Source organism: Peromyscus maniculatus, chromosome 10 (assembly GCF_049852395.1).
Source record: "Peromyscus maniculatus bairdii isolate BWxNUB_F1_BW_parent chromosome 10, HU_Pman_BW_mat_3.1, whole genome shotgun sequence".
NCBI classification, from domain to species: domain Eukaryota; kingdom Metazoa; phylum Chordata; class Mammalia; order Rodentia; family Cricetidae; genus Peromyscus; species Peromyscus maniculatus.
In genome coordinates this window covers 54161832-54179456 of record NC_134861.1, presented here as the reverse complement: position 1 = coordinate 54179456, position 17625 = coordinate 54161832, and the positions used below count along the sequence as shown (strand labels likewise).

At 35.5% G+C, this 17625-nt stretch overlaps 1 protein-coding gene across 8 annotated transcripts in view; it reads right to left on the bottom strand.

Annotated features, from left to right (window-relative positions):
* Positions 1–280: 280 nt before the first annotated feature.
* Positions 281–17625, bottom strand: part of Pcdh7 (protocadherin 7) — a 420558-nt gene continuing 403213 nt past the window's right edge. For all 8 annotated transcript variants that reach the window (XM_076546313.1, XM_076546314.1, XM_076546315.1 and 5 more), the window contains one exon: positions 281–4453. In XM_076546313.1, coding sequence (XP_076402428.1) covers positions 4077–4453 — 377 coding nt within the window. In that variant the 3' untranslated portion in view covers positions 281–4076. The remainder of the gene's footprint in view (positions 4454–17625) is intronic.

The following is a 17625-nucleotide window of genomic DNA, read 5'->3' as shown; positions in this document are numbered from 1 at the left end:
ACACTCCAGAAGGTTTGATCCAGGTTGACAAGTCAATATGAACAACAGAGTTTTATTCTTACCTCTTGATGGTTTACTTCCCTGCCTGCCACCTGTGAAAAGTCCCTGACCCAGGGTTCACCCTAAATCCTCAGGTTTCTTCCCATCATCTGCCTTGCTTTACCTAAAGCTAGCAGAAAGCAATCCGTGTTGAATAAAATATGATACAGGCATTCATTCACTTTTTTTTCCAATCAAAACAGAGTAAACTGTCAACAGAGAAGCACACTTACCAGTGTGAAACCATTTGATCATGTTATATTTTAATTTGTAAAGACAAAAATGACAAGCAATTTATTTACATAAAACTGTACAAAAGCAAATTAAATTATGTAAAGTATCTCATAAATAGTTGGACGAGTGTTTAATACATTTCGCCATGTTTAGCAAAGTCGCGTGCATAGTGACATAATCAATGATGATTAATTGTTCTCTGCTTCACTATCAACATCCAAGTAGCAGAACAATAGTCGATGATTAACATTACAAACAGATCGTACCACACGGAATGCAAGTGCTTTAAAATGTAGGAAAAGTTGTCTGAAAGTAAACCCTAGGTAGCTGAACTAATGATGCTGCATCCAGATGTCACACACACCAAGCCTGGGTCACAACCAACAAGCTTTACCATATTCCTGATGAATTTTTCTCCTTTTATTTATTATTTTAAGGATACAGCTATTTATTTACTACCGACATAACCTATTGTTTGAAATGTCATAGGTCTTAAGATTTCTCACAACTGTTTTAAGATGGCTGTTTGATTCCTGGCAGTTTCTTTTTGGCCTGTGTATTTCCTTTTGTATTTTCCTCTAACCCGGCCTCCCAGGGTAGCCTTTCAGGCAGACATCCTCTGTACCACCTTAGTTCTTCCTCTCATAAAAATAATGCCTCCTTTGTTTTCAAAACTCAGGCAACAGGCCAGTCAAAAAATCAGACAACAATGGTATCTGGAGATTCAGACAGAGCAGTCGATTTTAGACAGATGCTGTAGACATTTAAATACACATACGTTTTTATAGTTACTCAATTTGCAAATGTGTCCTAATGTATAATCATGCAGAAGTCCACTTGAGTCTTGCGTATAGAAAACAAAGAGAGTTTATATACTGTACAACCAAAAATGAAATAACACCTAAAAAAATGAAAAAATAAAAGTTCTAAATCAATATTTTATCTTGCAAAATGGACTGATTTCACCCCTGATAATACTTCCCTGTGTGATTCTATAACCAATGATTTCACTGTCCAGTGAGATTTAGGCAGCCCCATATTAACTCCTGAATCCTATCTTATGAATGAACAATATTTAAGACTGGTCTATTATCTGAGTTTGTCAGAAGGCAAATTTTTAATATATTATTTATTCTCAGAAAATAAACATGGATAAATATACAGGATCAAAAAAGTTGGGAATAGCCCATTTCCCCTCATTATCCAAACCCAACAACCATTTGTTTGTTTGTTTGTTTGTTTTACCATAACAAGAGGTATAAAAGGCACAGTTGCTTATTTTGCATTCACTCATTTATTTATTTTTTTGTTTTTATTGTTTTTTTTCAAAAGCACTCTATATATGGAGTGGCACCAGATTTAACCTATTCAAAATAAAAGTCATACAAACACAAAATATATTTCTGTGTCATGCCAGCTCATTATATAATAAACATGTTATGATAACTAATTCTACTAGAATTACTTCAAATACTTACAGTACACTGAATTTTATTCTTTCACATCCATTTTAGTTCTAAAGAGAGGTTCACACGTTAAATGACAATGACATGGCTGCCTGGCATGTGGTGCAAACATCATTGTGGAATGTGGTTTGAATAAATCTGTAGGTCCAGTGTGACCTGTATTAGCTTTATAGACAACCAAAGGATTTTAAGAGTGAAATGAGCTATCTAGCGGCTTCAAGTGTCCCATGAAAGAAAGAAAATATGCATATAAAAAGTGTTGAACATCAGTGTTATGCAATTATTTCCTTTGTAGCGTGCAAGAAAAATATGTATACATTTTCATAAGTATCTTTAGAAGTATTTTGTCTTAATAGGTACTTACAGATTATACAAGGCAGAACTGCTTGAATGCAGTTTTCTAACAAAGTTCTAAAATTTCATCTTTCCATAGTGTAAATAATAACCAAACATAAGCATGTTCAATTATTGATATTTTAGTCCAATGTTTTTTTATCTCAATTACATCTTGCTTCATTCTACCTATTATACATAAACTAACATCAAAATGAAAATTCCACTTAAGAAAGAGCATAAGGAAATGATCCCAAAAGACCCACCAGAGAAATATCCCTCAATGATAAGTATTTTGTTGTCCTACTGCGAAGTATTAACCTATAGTCTAGGTTTCTTCACCTTATAGTCTAAGAAATTCTGCAAAGCATGAAACTACCCAAAGCTATAGTGTCTCTACAGTTTGTAGAAAGCCATCAAGGCTGTGCCTTTACCAAGTTACCAACATTCGATGATGAGAACATTTGCGCTCTTTTTTGTCATCCCCTATTCTGTCCACGGATTGTCACTTTCTTCTGAATGTCCCAGCTCAAATTTCACTTTGTAAAAATCATCTTGCATAGAGCAAACAGTTCAAAATCTGCATATTTTGTATCCCTTGAAAAATCTATATATTTTCCAACTTTGTGATGCATATATTGTGAGAACTACTATTGTCCACAACTCATTCTTTCAAGTTCAGAAATTAAGACACATATCAAATGAAAATCAATTTAGGTGTTACATTGTTTAAATGTTGTCTCAAAATATTTCCGTATTACACAGAATTTAAAATCAATGCACTTGTGTTCTAACCAAGTGAAAATTGTGATTATAATTAGAAATGGTAATAGGATCGTCAAGCAAAGCTGGGATCCTGAAATGACAGTAGGACACCTCATAAAATCAAATTCCAGTGTGTCTTTTCATATATCACTATGCATCAACATGACTTTAAAAAGGAGAATCTTCCCTGACAGTATTACATGAGACTAGACTTGGGCTTTGATCAGTTGCCTATCATACTAAACTTGTGTCTCATTAGTTCTTTCATTTTCTGAGCATTCAACTAAGATTCATTTTCAAAGAAGACTGTTTTCTGGGAAAAGAGTTAATACAAAACAGGTTAGCATCTGAGTGTGTCTGTGTCTGCACAGATCCCATTGCTTCTGCTGTCTAGTGAATTTCTATGTCAAGATCAAATCAATTTCATTATTTCCCTGATCTGCCATGTGATCTTTGGCCTCATAATGACACAATAGTTCAAGTTCATTCATTAGTGATTCTATTCCAAAACATATTGTACAATTCACGTAATTGATTTGTCAAGATTGAGTGAGTATATTCTGTGAATGTATGGAAAAGAAGTTGATGCTCTTGACCTGAAAATAATGTATGGCAGCTTGGGACTGCATTCTCCCACTGTGTTTTACTTTGCTTTTAATTTTTGTTCCAATATTAAAGCTGTTGTCTTCCTAAAGTACTTTTTTCAAAGGGTCCCCTATGTAAGGACTGTATCATTAAAGGGATTGTTATCAATTCCAAAAGGCTGACTTGAACAATAAGAAACCATTGATGTCATGTCTGAAGTCTATTTTTACCTGTCCTGCATTTATTAACTAGTCAGATGACACTCAAATAAATCAAAGTGACCAAAATCATGCTTCAGACTGGGGATAATGAGGGTGTACCGTGTTCTGCTAATCAGACTTGTTACCATGAAAAGAACTTGCAACCATCCTTTTTTTGTTATTGGATTTTGAGGGGAGGGGTGGGGAAAAGAGAGTGGGTGTTGGGGATCAGTGAAGGGTGTAGACATGCAAGTGACAAGAATGGGTTCTAACTTTGTACACTGTCATCAGGCAAACAATATCACTAAAGGCCTGATTGGGAGGCGGAAGTGGCAGGAAAGCTTTGTCTCTTTGGTAGCCCCCTCTTTGTGATTAAATGGTTTTACTTTGTAATGTTTTTTGCCCCTAACTCTCCTCATACATGAAAAGAACTTTGCTGTTGCTCCTTGACAGCCTACAGGTAAACTTCTCTTCTAGTGAGAGTGTTGACAGGAGATGGCTTATATTCCCCTGTTTTTGTTAAAGGAATATCCTCAGGGTTGGCTTCCTCATTTTTGCTGAAGCTAGCTGCACTGAAGGTCTCATAGGATGAGGTCAGCTTTTTGTTCAGGAGGTTTCTGTTGCGGTCACCCATGATGGCAGCTTCGCCATTGGCCAGCTTTTCCTGGCTTCCTCGTTCATCGACAGGCATGAAAGTGGAGAGTTTGGGCTGGCTCTTCTTCCTCTCAGGGGAAGTGCGCACTGGCATCCAGCAGGAGTCTGAGTGGCCATACTCATCACATTCACGGGTGCACTTGCCAGTCAGAGCTACATCTGGAAGAGGCCTTGAATCTGAAATTCAAGAAGAAGAAACCATCCGTGTTAGATATGCATCCACAGGCTTTCCTGATGTATATGAGCCTGCTACTCATCACTCCATAAAACAATACTTATTTCATGTATAGTAAAGATAAGGTTTTGCAAAAATACGTACCACAGAAGAGAGAAATGGAGAAATGATAATTTATGTATGTAAAATAGCCAGTTACATATTCATTTGGTATATTGTAGAGCCATGCACATATTCTCAAGTGCTAAGTGAACATGTATTTCCATGGTTGTTAATTTTCCACATAAACAAGAAAAATTATTAAGTCCAAAAGATAATTTTCTGTATCTATATGTTAAACCATAAATAGTGTGCTATTGGCAATTGGATTCACTTATGCATTATTCATAGAATACGCAAATAGGCAGAACCTTATACTTAAAATACATTCTAAGACACAAGGGTGACTGAGAAGTAGAATCTAAACTGACAGCACATTAAAAGATCTAAAGTTCCAAAGGAAAGTACAAGCAGGTGAAAGGTCTGAGCACATTAGCAAGAGCACCTCAAGTTCCACCCCTCTCCCCTCCATGCTCTACCACCATGACAGATGACCCTGTGTGTGTGGGAGGGCAGTGCCTGTGTGTGATATGGAAGTACATTCACACATGTACTTGCCTGATGGAAATCTGAAATATAATGTGTTGAGTAAGTGTGATGTTCAGGTCTGAAATGATTGATGGAATAGCATATGTTTCTAATTAATGTTATTTATCAAAGGAATGGAAAATGTATTCCATTTCAAAAGACCTAAGTCATTTATTTCTATAGAGTTCTTAGAGACTGAGATTAAATATTACAGTCAGGAATTATTGGTATGCATGGATAAAATCATGATATGTGATTATATACTTTCTTAGAATTAAAAATCTACTTACTGGCTTTTACTAATTTTTATAGAGATAAAGACACAGAAACTTGCTCTACCACAAGAGATTCTAAAACAATAACATTTGGGTTTCATTTCATGTGTTGTATAATTTAATTAATCACTCACAAAAAAACACAATATGCTATCACCCCATGGAATATCATATGGGCATTGAATTATTATAACTTGGGACTTAAAAATAAATTCTGACTCCAATGTGTATACACAAAAATAGTGAGCTAAATATCCATAATCCAAAGTGGTTTAGGTTTAAAATGAGGGAAATGATTATATGGTTCCCAATAATTTTTGTTTTATTTTGCTAAATGTCATAAAGATTCAATCATTTGTTTACATTTTTTCCTTTATTTGACTGACAGATTTACTGACAGATTACTGACAGATGTAATTATCCATTGAATGTATTCACACTACTAGTTGACTTCTGGGTCAACAAATTCTTTAAGAGTCAATGAAATAAAACTGGGTGGGTTAGAGAGATTGCCTAGCAGCTAAGAGAACTGGCTACCCTTTAGAGGTCTTGGATTCTATTTCTAGCATCCACACACTGGCTCACAAATTCCCAGTGATCTGATGCCCTCTTCTGGTCTCCATGGATGAATGAAAACAAATATACATGCAGACAAACTACACCACACACACACACACACACACACACACACACACACACACACACACACACATTCATTGCTGTTTTTAATGCTGAGCACCTTTACTGCATCATCTCTTTAAAAAAAAAAAGCAAAGTAAAACAAAACAAAAGCTAATGTTTTCTTTTTAATAAGATTTTTGTAATCCATTTTATTTAAACTGGGAAATATGAAATCTATTAGGATATATCCCACCTTGATTGACATATATTCTTTGAATAGAAAAATAATCTGACAATGTGTAGTGTACAATCAGTTCCATTTTTCACTCTAAACATTTATTTTCCTAGCGTCTTTAAGAAATTCGAAGCACCGTTTCTCCTTACAGTATTTATCTAGCACACATAAAACAATTGGAACTTAGTCACTGAAATAGGAAATATCTTCATGAAGGTGGTGGTGATTCTCCACAGAAAATGATCCAGAATTGATTCCCATCATTTCATCCTGCTACTTTACTTACATAATGGTCTCTGTGGCAATCTGCTTTGTAGAAATCTTTATTTCTAGTTTGAAATGGATTGCTCTTGTTTTTCTTTTGTTTGGAATGCATTTCGAAATAGACTGAAAAGGTATACTGATGATCTAACAGCTCTTCTTACCATTGTTTTGTAAACTGTGTTTAAGAACTACACATAGGCCATAAGGATTTTATTTATTTAACTTTGATTCATTTTCTAATCATCTACTCACGAAGTATTCAATATTTCCCTCTGTCCTTACTTCACAATCTAGATTATTTCCTGGTAAAAATGTTTTCCTCCTACTGCTTTCAATGACAGTCATTGTGCCTTTTTTCCCCCCACAGTCTATTTGCAAGCTGCCACATCTCTATCCAAAAAACACTACTTTTAATAAGGACCTCCTGTCATTTCCAAAGTCAAGCACATGATTGGGGACCACAGTGGAAGTTGACAAGCCTAATTGGCTGAGGCATGTTGCAGTGTTTGTCATCAAATTTAGAAAATAATCAAGAACGACTATAAGGGAGTCATCAGGAGCAATCAGAACTTTCCATCCTGATGACTGAAATAAATCTTCAAAAGCAATGCCAATGATTAACCCAGGCAAATTGTATTATGATGCAATTTATTAAGGGATTCAATGAGTAGGGCACTAGTTCTCTGTGATTATATGTTTTTCTTATTTCAATTATGTAGGTATGTGTTATTATTTTAAGTCTGGGAACACTGAAGATCATTGAGATGAATTTTTTTCTTCCATAAAAGACTTTTAAAATATCCTTTGTAGGATTATGGAGGCCAACTTTCTATAACCACTACCTCCTTTTAGTCTTTAAAAAATGTATTTTATTTTGTTTTCTTTTGAGACAGGATTTCTACGTGTGTCCCTAGCTGTCCTGGAACTCAATCTGTAGACCAAGCTGACCTCAAACTCAGAGATCTTCCTGTCTCTGCCTCTTGAGTGCTGGGATTAAAGGCAAGTGTCACCATTGCCCAGCAAAAACATAGTTTTTTTTTTTTTAACATCTAAGAAAGTTATTGTATCTTTAGCGCAGTATTATTCTCATTATTTTGAAAAATGTAAAAATGTAGAACAGCTAACATAAATCTTGTTATCATGTAGTACATTAATAGAAAGATAAAATGTTCCATTTGGAAACACAATATTCTCTAAAAGTGACAGCAATAATAAACCAAATGTTTAGAGGTCTTGGAATTTCATTTCTTCCCAAATCTTTTTTTCTGTATATATATATTTATTTACTGTGTATGTGTGCAAGTCTATGTGTATATGTATGTGCACAAGCTATGAAATGAATGTGCACATCAGAGGATGACACCCAGGAGTAGGTTCTCTCCTCCCATGATGTGTATCTAAGGACTCAAACTGAGAGCTTCAGCTTTCGTGGCAAGTGCTGAGCACAAATCCCAACTCTTATCAAATATTAAGAAGAACTGATATAGAAATGGTATTCAGTAGTTCCTCTCCTGCTTAACATTACATGTGTAATTCTCTATTTTAAAGGAATTATGGAAAGTACTAGAAAGGTTGCATTGGTTTGGAGAGCTTGAGTTCTTTCTTAGACATGAAATTAACTACCTGCTCCAAAGCACAGTTACAAGCCATTATTATAAGCAAGGAATCCTGAACAGTTTAGACTATGGGAAGTGCCTTCCTATACTCTATCCATTTCCTTATAACTTCAATGGAGACCAAGGAGGGCAGATGCTGTGAGGGATCAAACATATGGGAGAACTGAGGCCAAAGGGTAAGTGTTTTGACTTTCACTTTAGGGCTTCTCCATTTTACCCCATGGCTTCTTTTAAAAATATAACAAAGGAGTAATTTTGTAGGTCAATTACTGCTACCCAAACCCCTAAGAAAAAGATAGACTACAAAGAAAGAAAAGTATCTAAATAGCACAGAAAACTGATGCCACAAAGTCATACAGTTTACTACCTAGTAAAAAGAATGGCTTAGTTTTCTTAAAAACCTGTAAATCTCCTAAAGTAGGGGAAATTATACATTAATTCAACAAGTTAAGCTCTTTCTCTAAAAGGATTTTTATTTTTACTAGAAAGGGAAGATGTAGGTGCTGCTTTAATGAACTCAATAAGAATGACAGATTCCAGTGGAGGTGCTAATGTGGAAGAGAGAAATTTTATGAGGCCTCATCACTAGACAAAGAACTAGAGGTAACTAATGCTGAGAACAGGAGAAGTACTCTTCTCCAATGAAGAATCACCAAGTTGTTTACACAATACCAAATATTCAGTCCTAAATTCATATGCATACCAGTAACATTATACAGATTATGCATACACACATGCACAGATAGATATACACACATATATAATATCTATATATCTATATCTAGATATATATGTATGTATAATATCTAGGTATATAGATATGTATGTATAATATCTAGGTATATAGATATTATACATATATATGTAACAATAATTAAGGAAATAGAGAGCCTGAATTTAGGATGCATGGGAAGAGCTGGAGGAAGGAAAAGAGGAAATAATGTAATATTTTAATTAAAAAACCAACAATAAAGAAAGACAGATAGATAATATGTAGAGTCTTTAGAAACAGCAAGAAAAGCTCAGATTTACAGAGACACTTCGTATCTCCACAAGCCTGCCTATAGCTTTTGAGGCATTATTATTCTAGGAGAGCACAAAGTACTCCTTTGGATATTGAAAATGGCTTTGCAGGAGGAAGGGCTGGCGAATGCATGTGGTGAAGCTTCTTGCTGGAATCCTGGCAACTGCATTCCAGGTCCTACACTGGGACTGGCAATACGTTGCTCTTATCATTCACTGGAGAAAAAGCATGCATGTGTTGTACTGAGCTTTGAAATATTTCTAGTGAGGCTTTATTTAAACTATATGCATCATTTATTCATTTTTACTTATAACTTACTTAATTTGTACACTCAATGAGATAAATGGATTGTTCTTCAGTGTTTTGCATTTCAAATATTCATGACAATCCTCCACTTTGATCTTTCAAATCAATTATCTGTATATTTTTTACAAAATTTTGTGAATGGAAAATGTATTTTCTTCTTTCTACAGAAAATTAGTTTTGACACCTGTTCCTTTTTTTCTATTTTAAAAATAATTTGTTCTTGAGTTCCAGATATTAAAAATTATGTTTTCTTCTAAAAGTATCTTTAAATTTTACTGAAAAATTATCTTATGTTATACTCAATTATTTAAACAAGTGAGGCCAGCAAAGTGTCTTAGCAGGTAAAGGCATGTACTACCAAGCTTGACAACCTTAGTTCATCTTCAAGACCCACATGAGAATCAACTCCTGCAAGTTCTCCTCTGAAGATATGTGTTTTTCTCACAATGGTTTTTCAAAAAAAAAAATGTAGGAATAGTCAAATGGAATTATCTTTGCAACACAAACTGAACAACCTCAATGTCTGTCACTGCCTTTAAACCTGCCCCTAAGCTACTGGGTTGCTAGAAGACTGGCTGCTGATGTTGTTCTGGAAAGCATCATGGACATCATCGCCAACTTAAAACATTTGTCAAATTAGCAACAAATGAACCCAAGACTCAGAGCTTAAAATTATGGCTGAGACAATGAAAACAGGACAAATGCCTAAAACACAATGTACCCCTTTATATCAAATGGATAAAACAGAGGGGCTGCTCATCCTAAGCTCTGCCGAATTTTTGATGAACATTGGTGATTGGATCAAATGAGAAATAAAGGCCACCTATTCCTCTAATCTGTCTGTACACATCTTTAATGTCTCATGATAACTCCTACTACAAAGAGGTAGTTTTTAAGACTATGGAGGAGCTGACAACCAGAATGAGGTAAAAAGATGCTGTGCTGTCCTCAGCATAGCCTTCCAGAGGCCTGGCATCATATGCAACTGCCCCAAGAGTTCTGGGGCCACCATTGGAAGAGATTGTCTCTTTGTCCTCTCTAAAGATGATTGCCACTGGACAAGAAACTCTGGCTGTCAAAGCTGTCTCAGTAAACCCATCCCCAGCCAGTGATGTGGAGGGAGTGTAGGTCATAGATGAGCCAGGCAAAAATCAACAGGTGAACCAAGATGCCAACCTCTGAACCAGGAGAAGCAGGAAGTCTGTGTTGTTTGAAGCACTAACTTGTTTGTTTGGAGGTGGAAGTGGGGAGCGGGGAGACAGCACGATATCACATAAATAACGACCACAGATGAACCATGCTCCCTATAATACATTAATAGCTCCCAAGAGAGAGCCTGAGATACGGAAGCAATGCTTTCCACTTCATTCATGTCTCCTTCATAGATAAAATTTGGCCATTATTACTTCAGATACAATGTTTTCAGAGAAAGTGTTCAGAGATATAATCACATTTAATTAAAAAGTTCAAACAGAGGGCTCTCTTATAAACTGTTTCAAACTTGGCTGCTTTAATTACAGAAATTCACTGTGTTATCCCTTAGAGTGTTTTCATTCAGTGCTGACATGTCTAGACAATATTAAAATGTCTAAACATGTTTGAAAGCATCAGCAACTTTTCTTTTTACCTTAGGCTAAACTCAGTTAAATGGCAATTGAATGTATTGCAAGAAGCATTTACCGCCCTGAGGTTCAGACCACTGTCATTCTGAATGTGGCATCACTTCACACAGCCCTGGCTGTGCACACTCATCTCGGACATTCTTGCTGAAACAACGCAAATATGAATCTGCTGGTTGGCACATGAAAACAGCATAGTAGCAGAAAACTTTATGGTGACAGATTGGGCGTGATCGTTTAATGAATATCAGATATGGCTTCTGTTTGACTCCTCTCTTCATCTAGGCCAAAACAGAAGTAGTAGAGTGTAATAAAGCAGAGGGTAAGAAAAAGACAGAGGTTCTGCAGAAGAGCTGAAGCCCTGAAACCCATGAACGAACCAGAGTGCTTATTTCACCAGCTCCCACTGCCTTCTGCCACTGAGAACAGGCGCAGTTTGTGGACATGACTTTATATGAATAGTTTTCCATTCTTCTGATTCTCCTTCCAAACACTTGGAGCCTTTCATGTTGGAATTCATCTGCTTGAGGGTTCAGGGACTTTATTAATTTGTTGTAAACTAAGAGTTTTCCCTTCTCTCACATGCAGATATAGACTTAAATAATATAGTTGGCAATCAGAACATACCAGTTAGAGTACCAGTTTATTTCCCACATCATAGTAGATGGGCAAAAGAAGGTATAGTCAGATACTTAGTCCCCCCCACACACCACCACCACCACTGGAATTAGAATCTAATGTTAAGAAAATCCTAACAATTCAGATCCTAGTCTCAAAAAAAAAATGAAATTATCTGTGGTAACTGTCTCTGAGTAAGGAGCCATTTAAAAACCAAAAAATATGAAATGTATTTAAAACAAATTAAAAAAACATGAATTAGACTAATATTTTAAATGTTCAAATCTAAAAGGCTTAATAATTTGTGAGTTTTTATTTTAGCAGAGAATTAATTCTTTGGAATGTGTTTATTGGACTGAGATCTTTATTTCCAACAATCAAAATTCATCATTTGCTTCCAATAAAGATCTTGAACTATCAGTCACTTTTACTTGGGAAGTAAAATATATTCTTATTATAATGGAACTTTAAACAAAACCAGTAATGACTAAATAAAAATTTTTATAAGTTAATAGTTTTTTTTTATTATTTTGGTTACATTATAATGGTTTGCTTAGAAAATGTCATTTGAGTGGTACTAAAAGATTTGTAAGTATCAATTTATAATCGCTTTATACTAATGGCCTGAAATCACTGAGTTTTAAGACAACGGGGTGATTATCATCTGTTGGCATAATCATTTTCCTCATTAGTTCTATAGCCTGATGGTTAGTCAATTACTTATTGCTGGCCAGGAAACTAGAGAATGTATACTCTGCAATAAATAAACCATCTTTAGGAATGGATGTTAATAGCATATAGAGATTCTATTGCTGTAGGAATGCCTCTGGGTTCCATACTTAAAGGCAGTGGGAATCTTATCTTTGTTTCCAAATAATACAATGTGCTCAATTGCTGTATTATATTATTATGTTATGTTGCATAAATAAATGTGTACAAAGAAAGAAAACTAAAAAGGAATCATATCATAGATATTACTTTTTTCTATTTTTCCTTTATCATGGCAAAATATTTTCTTTGAAAGTAAGAAGTCAGACATTAGCTCCCAGAATATGAGGGTCTCTTAAACAGATAAACACTGAACAAGTCTTGAATCAAGGTATTTTGATGTTTACAATTGTATTGAGAAAAAGTAGTGACTATAACATTGAAGTGTTTTGTGGGTTTTTTTTTTTACATTTTTTTGCAGAAGTGTAAAATACATCATAGTAAAGGTTAAATAGCGCATAGAGTAGATTTGTAATGTAGTGAGATTAGTTTTGGACAAGGGTAAATCATAGCAATTTGAATTTATTCAACTAATTTAGTTTTTGAAGTAGCTAAATTCATGATACCAAATAATTTTCCTTTTTGATATAGTGATATTGAGAAACTATAAAATAATTCTAATTTCTGTGGGCATTTTCCAGGTATATTCTCAAACTTTTTGCTTTGGGTTATTCATTGGACCATTTCCCAAAACACACAGAAAAGCTTATCTGGCTAGACATTCTACTGTAAAAACAAGCTACTTGTGAGTGATTCCATTAAAGGTTGTGATTGGAGAAGAAGAGAATTCAACCATTGAGAAAGGTTTCCAGTAAACATTGAGTTCTGAAGTACTGTTGAGAGATGGAGCTCTGGGACTCTTGGTAGGCCCTGAGAAAACATTCATGGGGAGAATTTTAAAACATTTAGAAGGCCGGCTCCTGACTCTGGTCAATAGGTTGATCGGTTGACACTCCACATGGCAATCATGATTAGGACCAAGAATGTTAAAGAGCTCAGCAAATACAGCAGGGTAATAAAAGGGGAAAGGAGGAAATGACCTCTGCTGTCCAGCTAACAAAACTCAATGAGCAGCTAAAGGTAGGGGTGGAAATCAATGAAGTAGCCCTGGATTAGTTTGCTCCATTGATTTTTGTTTCTCATTGAAATGTTTTCTTTTATTTACTTCCTATTTTTGGACAGTGTTAGAGTGCATCCTTGCACCTTTTCAAAGTCTTTGAAAAATAAGAAGACAGTTCTGGGCCCACTCTAATGTCTGCAGTTCACCCTGCTAAGTTGTGTGGCTTTATTCCAAACTAGTGCACATGCCCTCTAGCAATTCTTCTGGGGTAGGCAAAATACTTGCAACCTAAAATGTTGACACTAGATCCCTGAAAAAGTCAGGTAACATAATGAATGGGAAATACAGCTTCCAAAAATCTTAAAATTGTTAGTATAGAAGCATAAAGATGAAAAATTATATTGGATTATCCAAGCACTCAAATTATAACCACAGTGGCAGAGCTTTGAGAGGAAGTAGGAGGCAGAAGAAAAGTCAGTGTCAGAGTAAGATGATATGGAAGGAGTCCACCTGCCAGTGTTTTCCTCTGATGATGGGAGCTAGTACTACAAACCAAGAAAAATGGGAATGCTCTAGGAACTAACAAAGACACAAATAGTGTCCTTGAGTTCAGAAAAAGGAAAGTCGATTTCAGCCTTCTAACTTTTGTGTAAAGCTCCTGACCTACTTAATTCTAGTAGAAAGTGTTTCTACTGTTTTGAGACTAAAACTTTGTGGTAAATTTCATAGTGGACATGGGAACCTGTATATATTCCTATTATTTGTTTTGTAAGAGAAGAGATAGACTGCTTATATTTCATCCACTGAACGAGATGGAGGGGAAATCTGACTTGCATTTTACAGTTGTTGAATCATGTGACCTTAAAGTTTTAGTATCTAGTAAAGAATCTTAAAAACTTCAACTTTGCTATGCTATCTAGTTGTCTGTATTATTGTCAAAGAATCAATCAACATAGTCAAATTTCATTTTATCCAATAAGACACAAGCAACTAATTACTATCAAGGGTAATCCTGGAGGGTTCCTTCCCAGCTCTTTATTTATATTGCCTCTGAGATTCTTAGAAGTGATAACTAAGCCATTCTATCATTGGGTAGCATGACTATTAAAATAAAAATTCACATGGCCTCCAACCTGTAGAGAAACAGGTAATACAGTCCAATGCTTGTGACTTTTATAGAACTTGTGTGACTTAGCGATCATTTAATAACAATAATTAGAGTAAAACATGTCTCTCTACTGTAAGCACTTCTTCCATAAGCTTCACAATAAATCCCAGACTCAGCCCAAATGACCCTACTAGCTCTGGATTCTGACTTCCTCTTTGCTCTTAATCTTTATTTTTCTTTCTTTTGTGTTTGTTCTCGCTTGTCACCACAACAGACAGATCCAGTGACGTCATTTCTACAAATCCTGGTCCCTTAATAACTTCATGATGTTAATTGTTTCTTCTATTTATCTATCTCTCATGAAGCATTAATATACAGTTCCAAGGTTTTTCCTCGGAGTTTTGCTCTGGCTAGACTAATTTCCATTCTTCCGACTCTCTTGTTTTTGTCCTTTGTCTTCATCATATCACTTAATACAGTGCACTGAAATCTGCCAATATTCATGTGACTTCATTTGTAAAGTATAATTCCCCATGGGCAGAATGAGACATGGTAAAACTGTACCTCCCTGGATGCTAACACCAGGCTAGATACAGACCTAATAAACATCTAGTAAGAAATGAGTTCCAAGGAAGGGATACAGTTTATGTTATGTGTTTTCATGGTGCTCCTATGAAGAACTGTTATCATGGCATGGGCTCATCCTCAGTGTAGAGCCATTGGCCATATTGTGAAGTTGAAGTGGCTTTTGCTTGTTAGAATGGAATGGGCTCACTTGGATGAAACTCTCCCACTCACTCCCACCTAACAACCTCTTTCAGGATGTGTTCTATATATGAAATCTCACTGGATAATATTCTCCTTCCAAAAGAACAACATGGTTGGCTGGAAATAGCAACAGATGTATTTTCAACCACACAGTTCAGTTTGGCTACTCAGTTAAGGAGGCTGTCAGTGGTAGCGGGAGGGAATGCTATGAGAAAGCCTAATTGGAAAATTCTATCTGGAGGCTCAAGTCTACCCAGATGCATGGATTAATTTACTAAGTAGTTTCTAGGAGCTAACTGTTCAGGAGCTCTGTCAGTGTCATCAAGACTTCTGAATGACAGTTGTGCGTTTCTTATATGAATAACCCGGGGAAACAAAATTTACTATGAAGCTAAACACCGGTTTGCATTTTAACACAAGCAATTATCAGCAATGCACCAGCCTTATTCCTTTTGATGAATTGTTTTTGCTCTGTGGGAACAACTTGATGGATCCTGGACAGATTTTAGATCTGTGTTTTTCATACTGAACATCACAACTCATAAAGAGTTAGTTTAAATCCATTGAAATAATTATGACCAGGTTTAGATAGTTTATGCTGCTTTCTGATGATTTTACTTCAATTGTTCGTGTGTGTACCCATATGTGTATATGTATACAATTGATCCCTATATGAACTTATGGTTATAGATCACAATGGAAATGCCCAAAGTTCCCAGTTTCTGTCATTTAATTATATCAAAGTCTAGGTGTGTTCTTTAGCTATGAAGTACTTGCTTAGCCTGTACATGGCTAGGTTCTATTCTCTGTGTCATACACACACACACACACACACACACACACACACACACAAACACATGCACATGCACAGAGGAGAGAGAGAGGGTAGAGAGGGGTCAGAGAATAGACCTACATGCAACAGAAATACATAATGTTGGATATTTTAAAATAAATTATATGTTATTATGTGACATTTAACACAATCTAATATATTTTTAATATGAGCATGATACTAAGTGCATTTGAAATTTTACTTTTAGCTATTATTTACAGTAGTACTTCAGAGACTAAATTTTCATTAAAAAATAACTCAGACAACTCTAAAGTAAGTCATTTACATGTTCAATAATCATTTCAGGATGTCTACTGTAAATACAGTTCTTACCTTGAGACATCCTGAATTGATAACTAATTCCTTTGATTACAATTTTCTAGCATTCGGTGTAATTGTAGTGTGACTTCACATAATCCACTGAAATCCACTGATAGACTTTGATTTACTTCAGTCTGCTGAATGGCAGCAGAACCTTTACAAAGGGAGGGCGTCCTGTGACTTCTTAAAGTTACACAGACAGTGAGATGTAGGACACATTTAAAGCTGTCTAATTGTACTGCCTTTCTAAAGCCTAAACATTAATCTGTCACAATGTCAAATTATATACATTTGGGCTTTTTCTTTGGCAAAACTTATCTACCCTTAACAAACTCATAGTGTAAAAAATTCAAGAGTGCAATTAGCATGTCATCTCTCCTGCAGATGATTTAGGAAAAGCATGAATCAGAGCTTAATAGTCAACAATTTCATAGATAATCATGGCAAAATTATGGTACTGCAACAATTCAAATCCTTTACAGTGGGGCTAGCAGACAGTGACGATCAACTATTCATCACCACCATCTGCCGTACATGCTTTTATTTAAGTCTTTTTGTGTTTGTGTGCATTTTTGTTTTTGCCAATGTTTTCAGTTTTGAGTTTGCCAGCAGTTGGCCTCACATAAGAAAATAGGTTTCCTGGTGTAAACAGATTTTCCCGTGTGTGCAATGAATTAGCTTCACTGCCTAGTCTGCAGCAGTTAGGCAAAGAACACAGGATGAGGGGATTTTTTTTTTTTGTAAGATTTGTGGATTGGCCAAGGTATCTCTTGAAATTCAAACACCTCAATCCTATAAGAAAGAACAACAATAACAAAAGACAAAGCTACAAGTATTATAACAAAGCACGCATATGCTTTGCAAGTTTTCCTTTCAATGGCCCAACTAAAATTTATGTGTACTATGTTAACGATTGGCCTATACTCTGAGAGTGCTTAAGAACATCAGAAGGACATTACGGGCAAGTTCTGCCTTCCAACTTGTCAGTCTTCACTATTCTGCAAATTTGCCAATGACTAGTGGATTTCAGACATGTGGCAAGACACAGGAACTCAAAGAATACCCCAACATGGAAGAGGAAATAGAAAAGAGGGAAAACTTTATTGAACAAA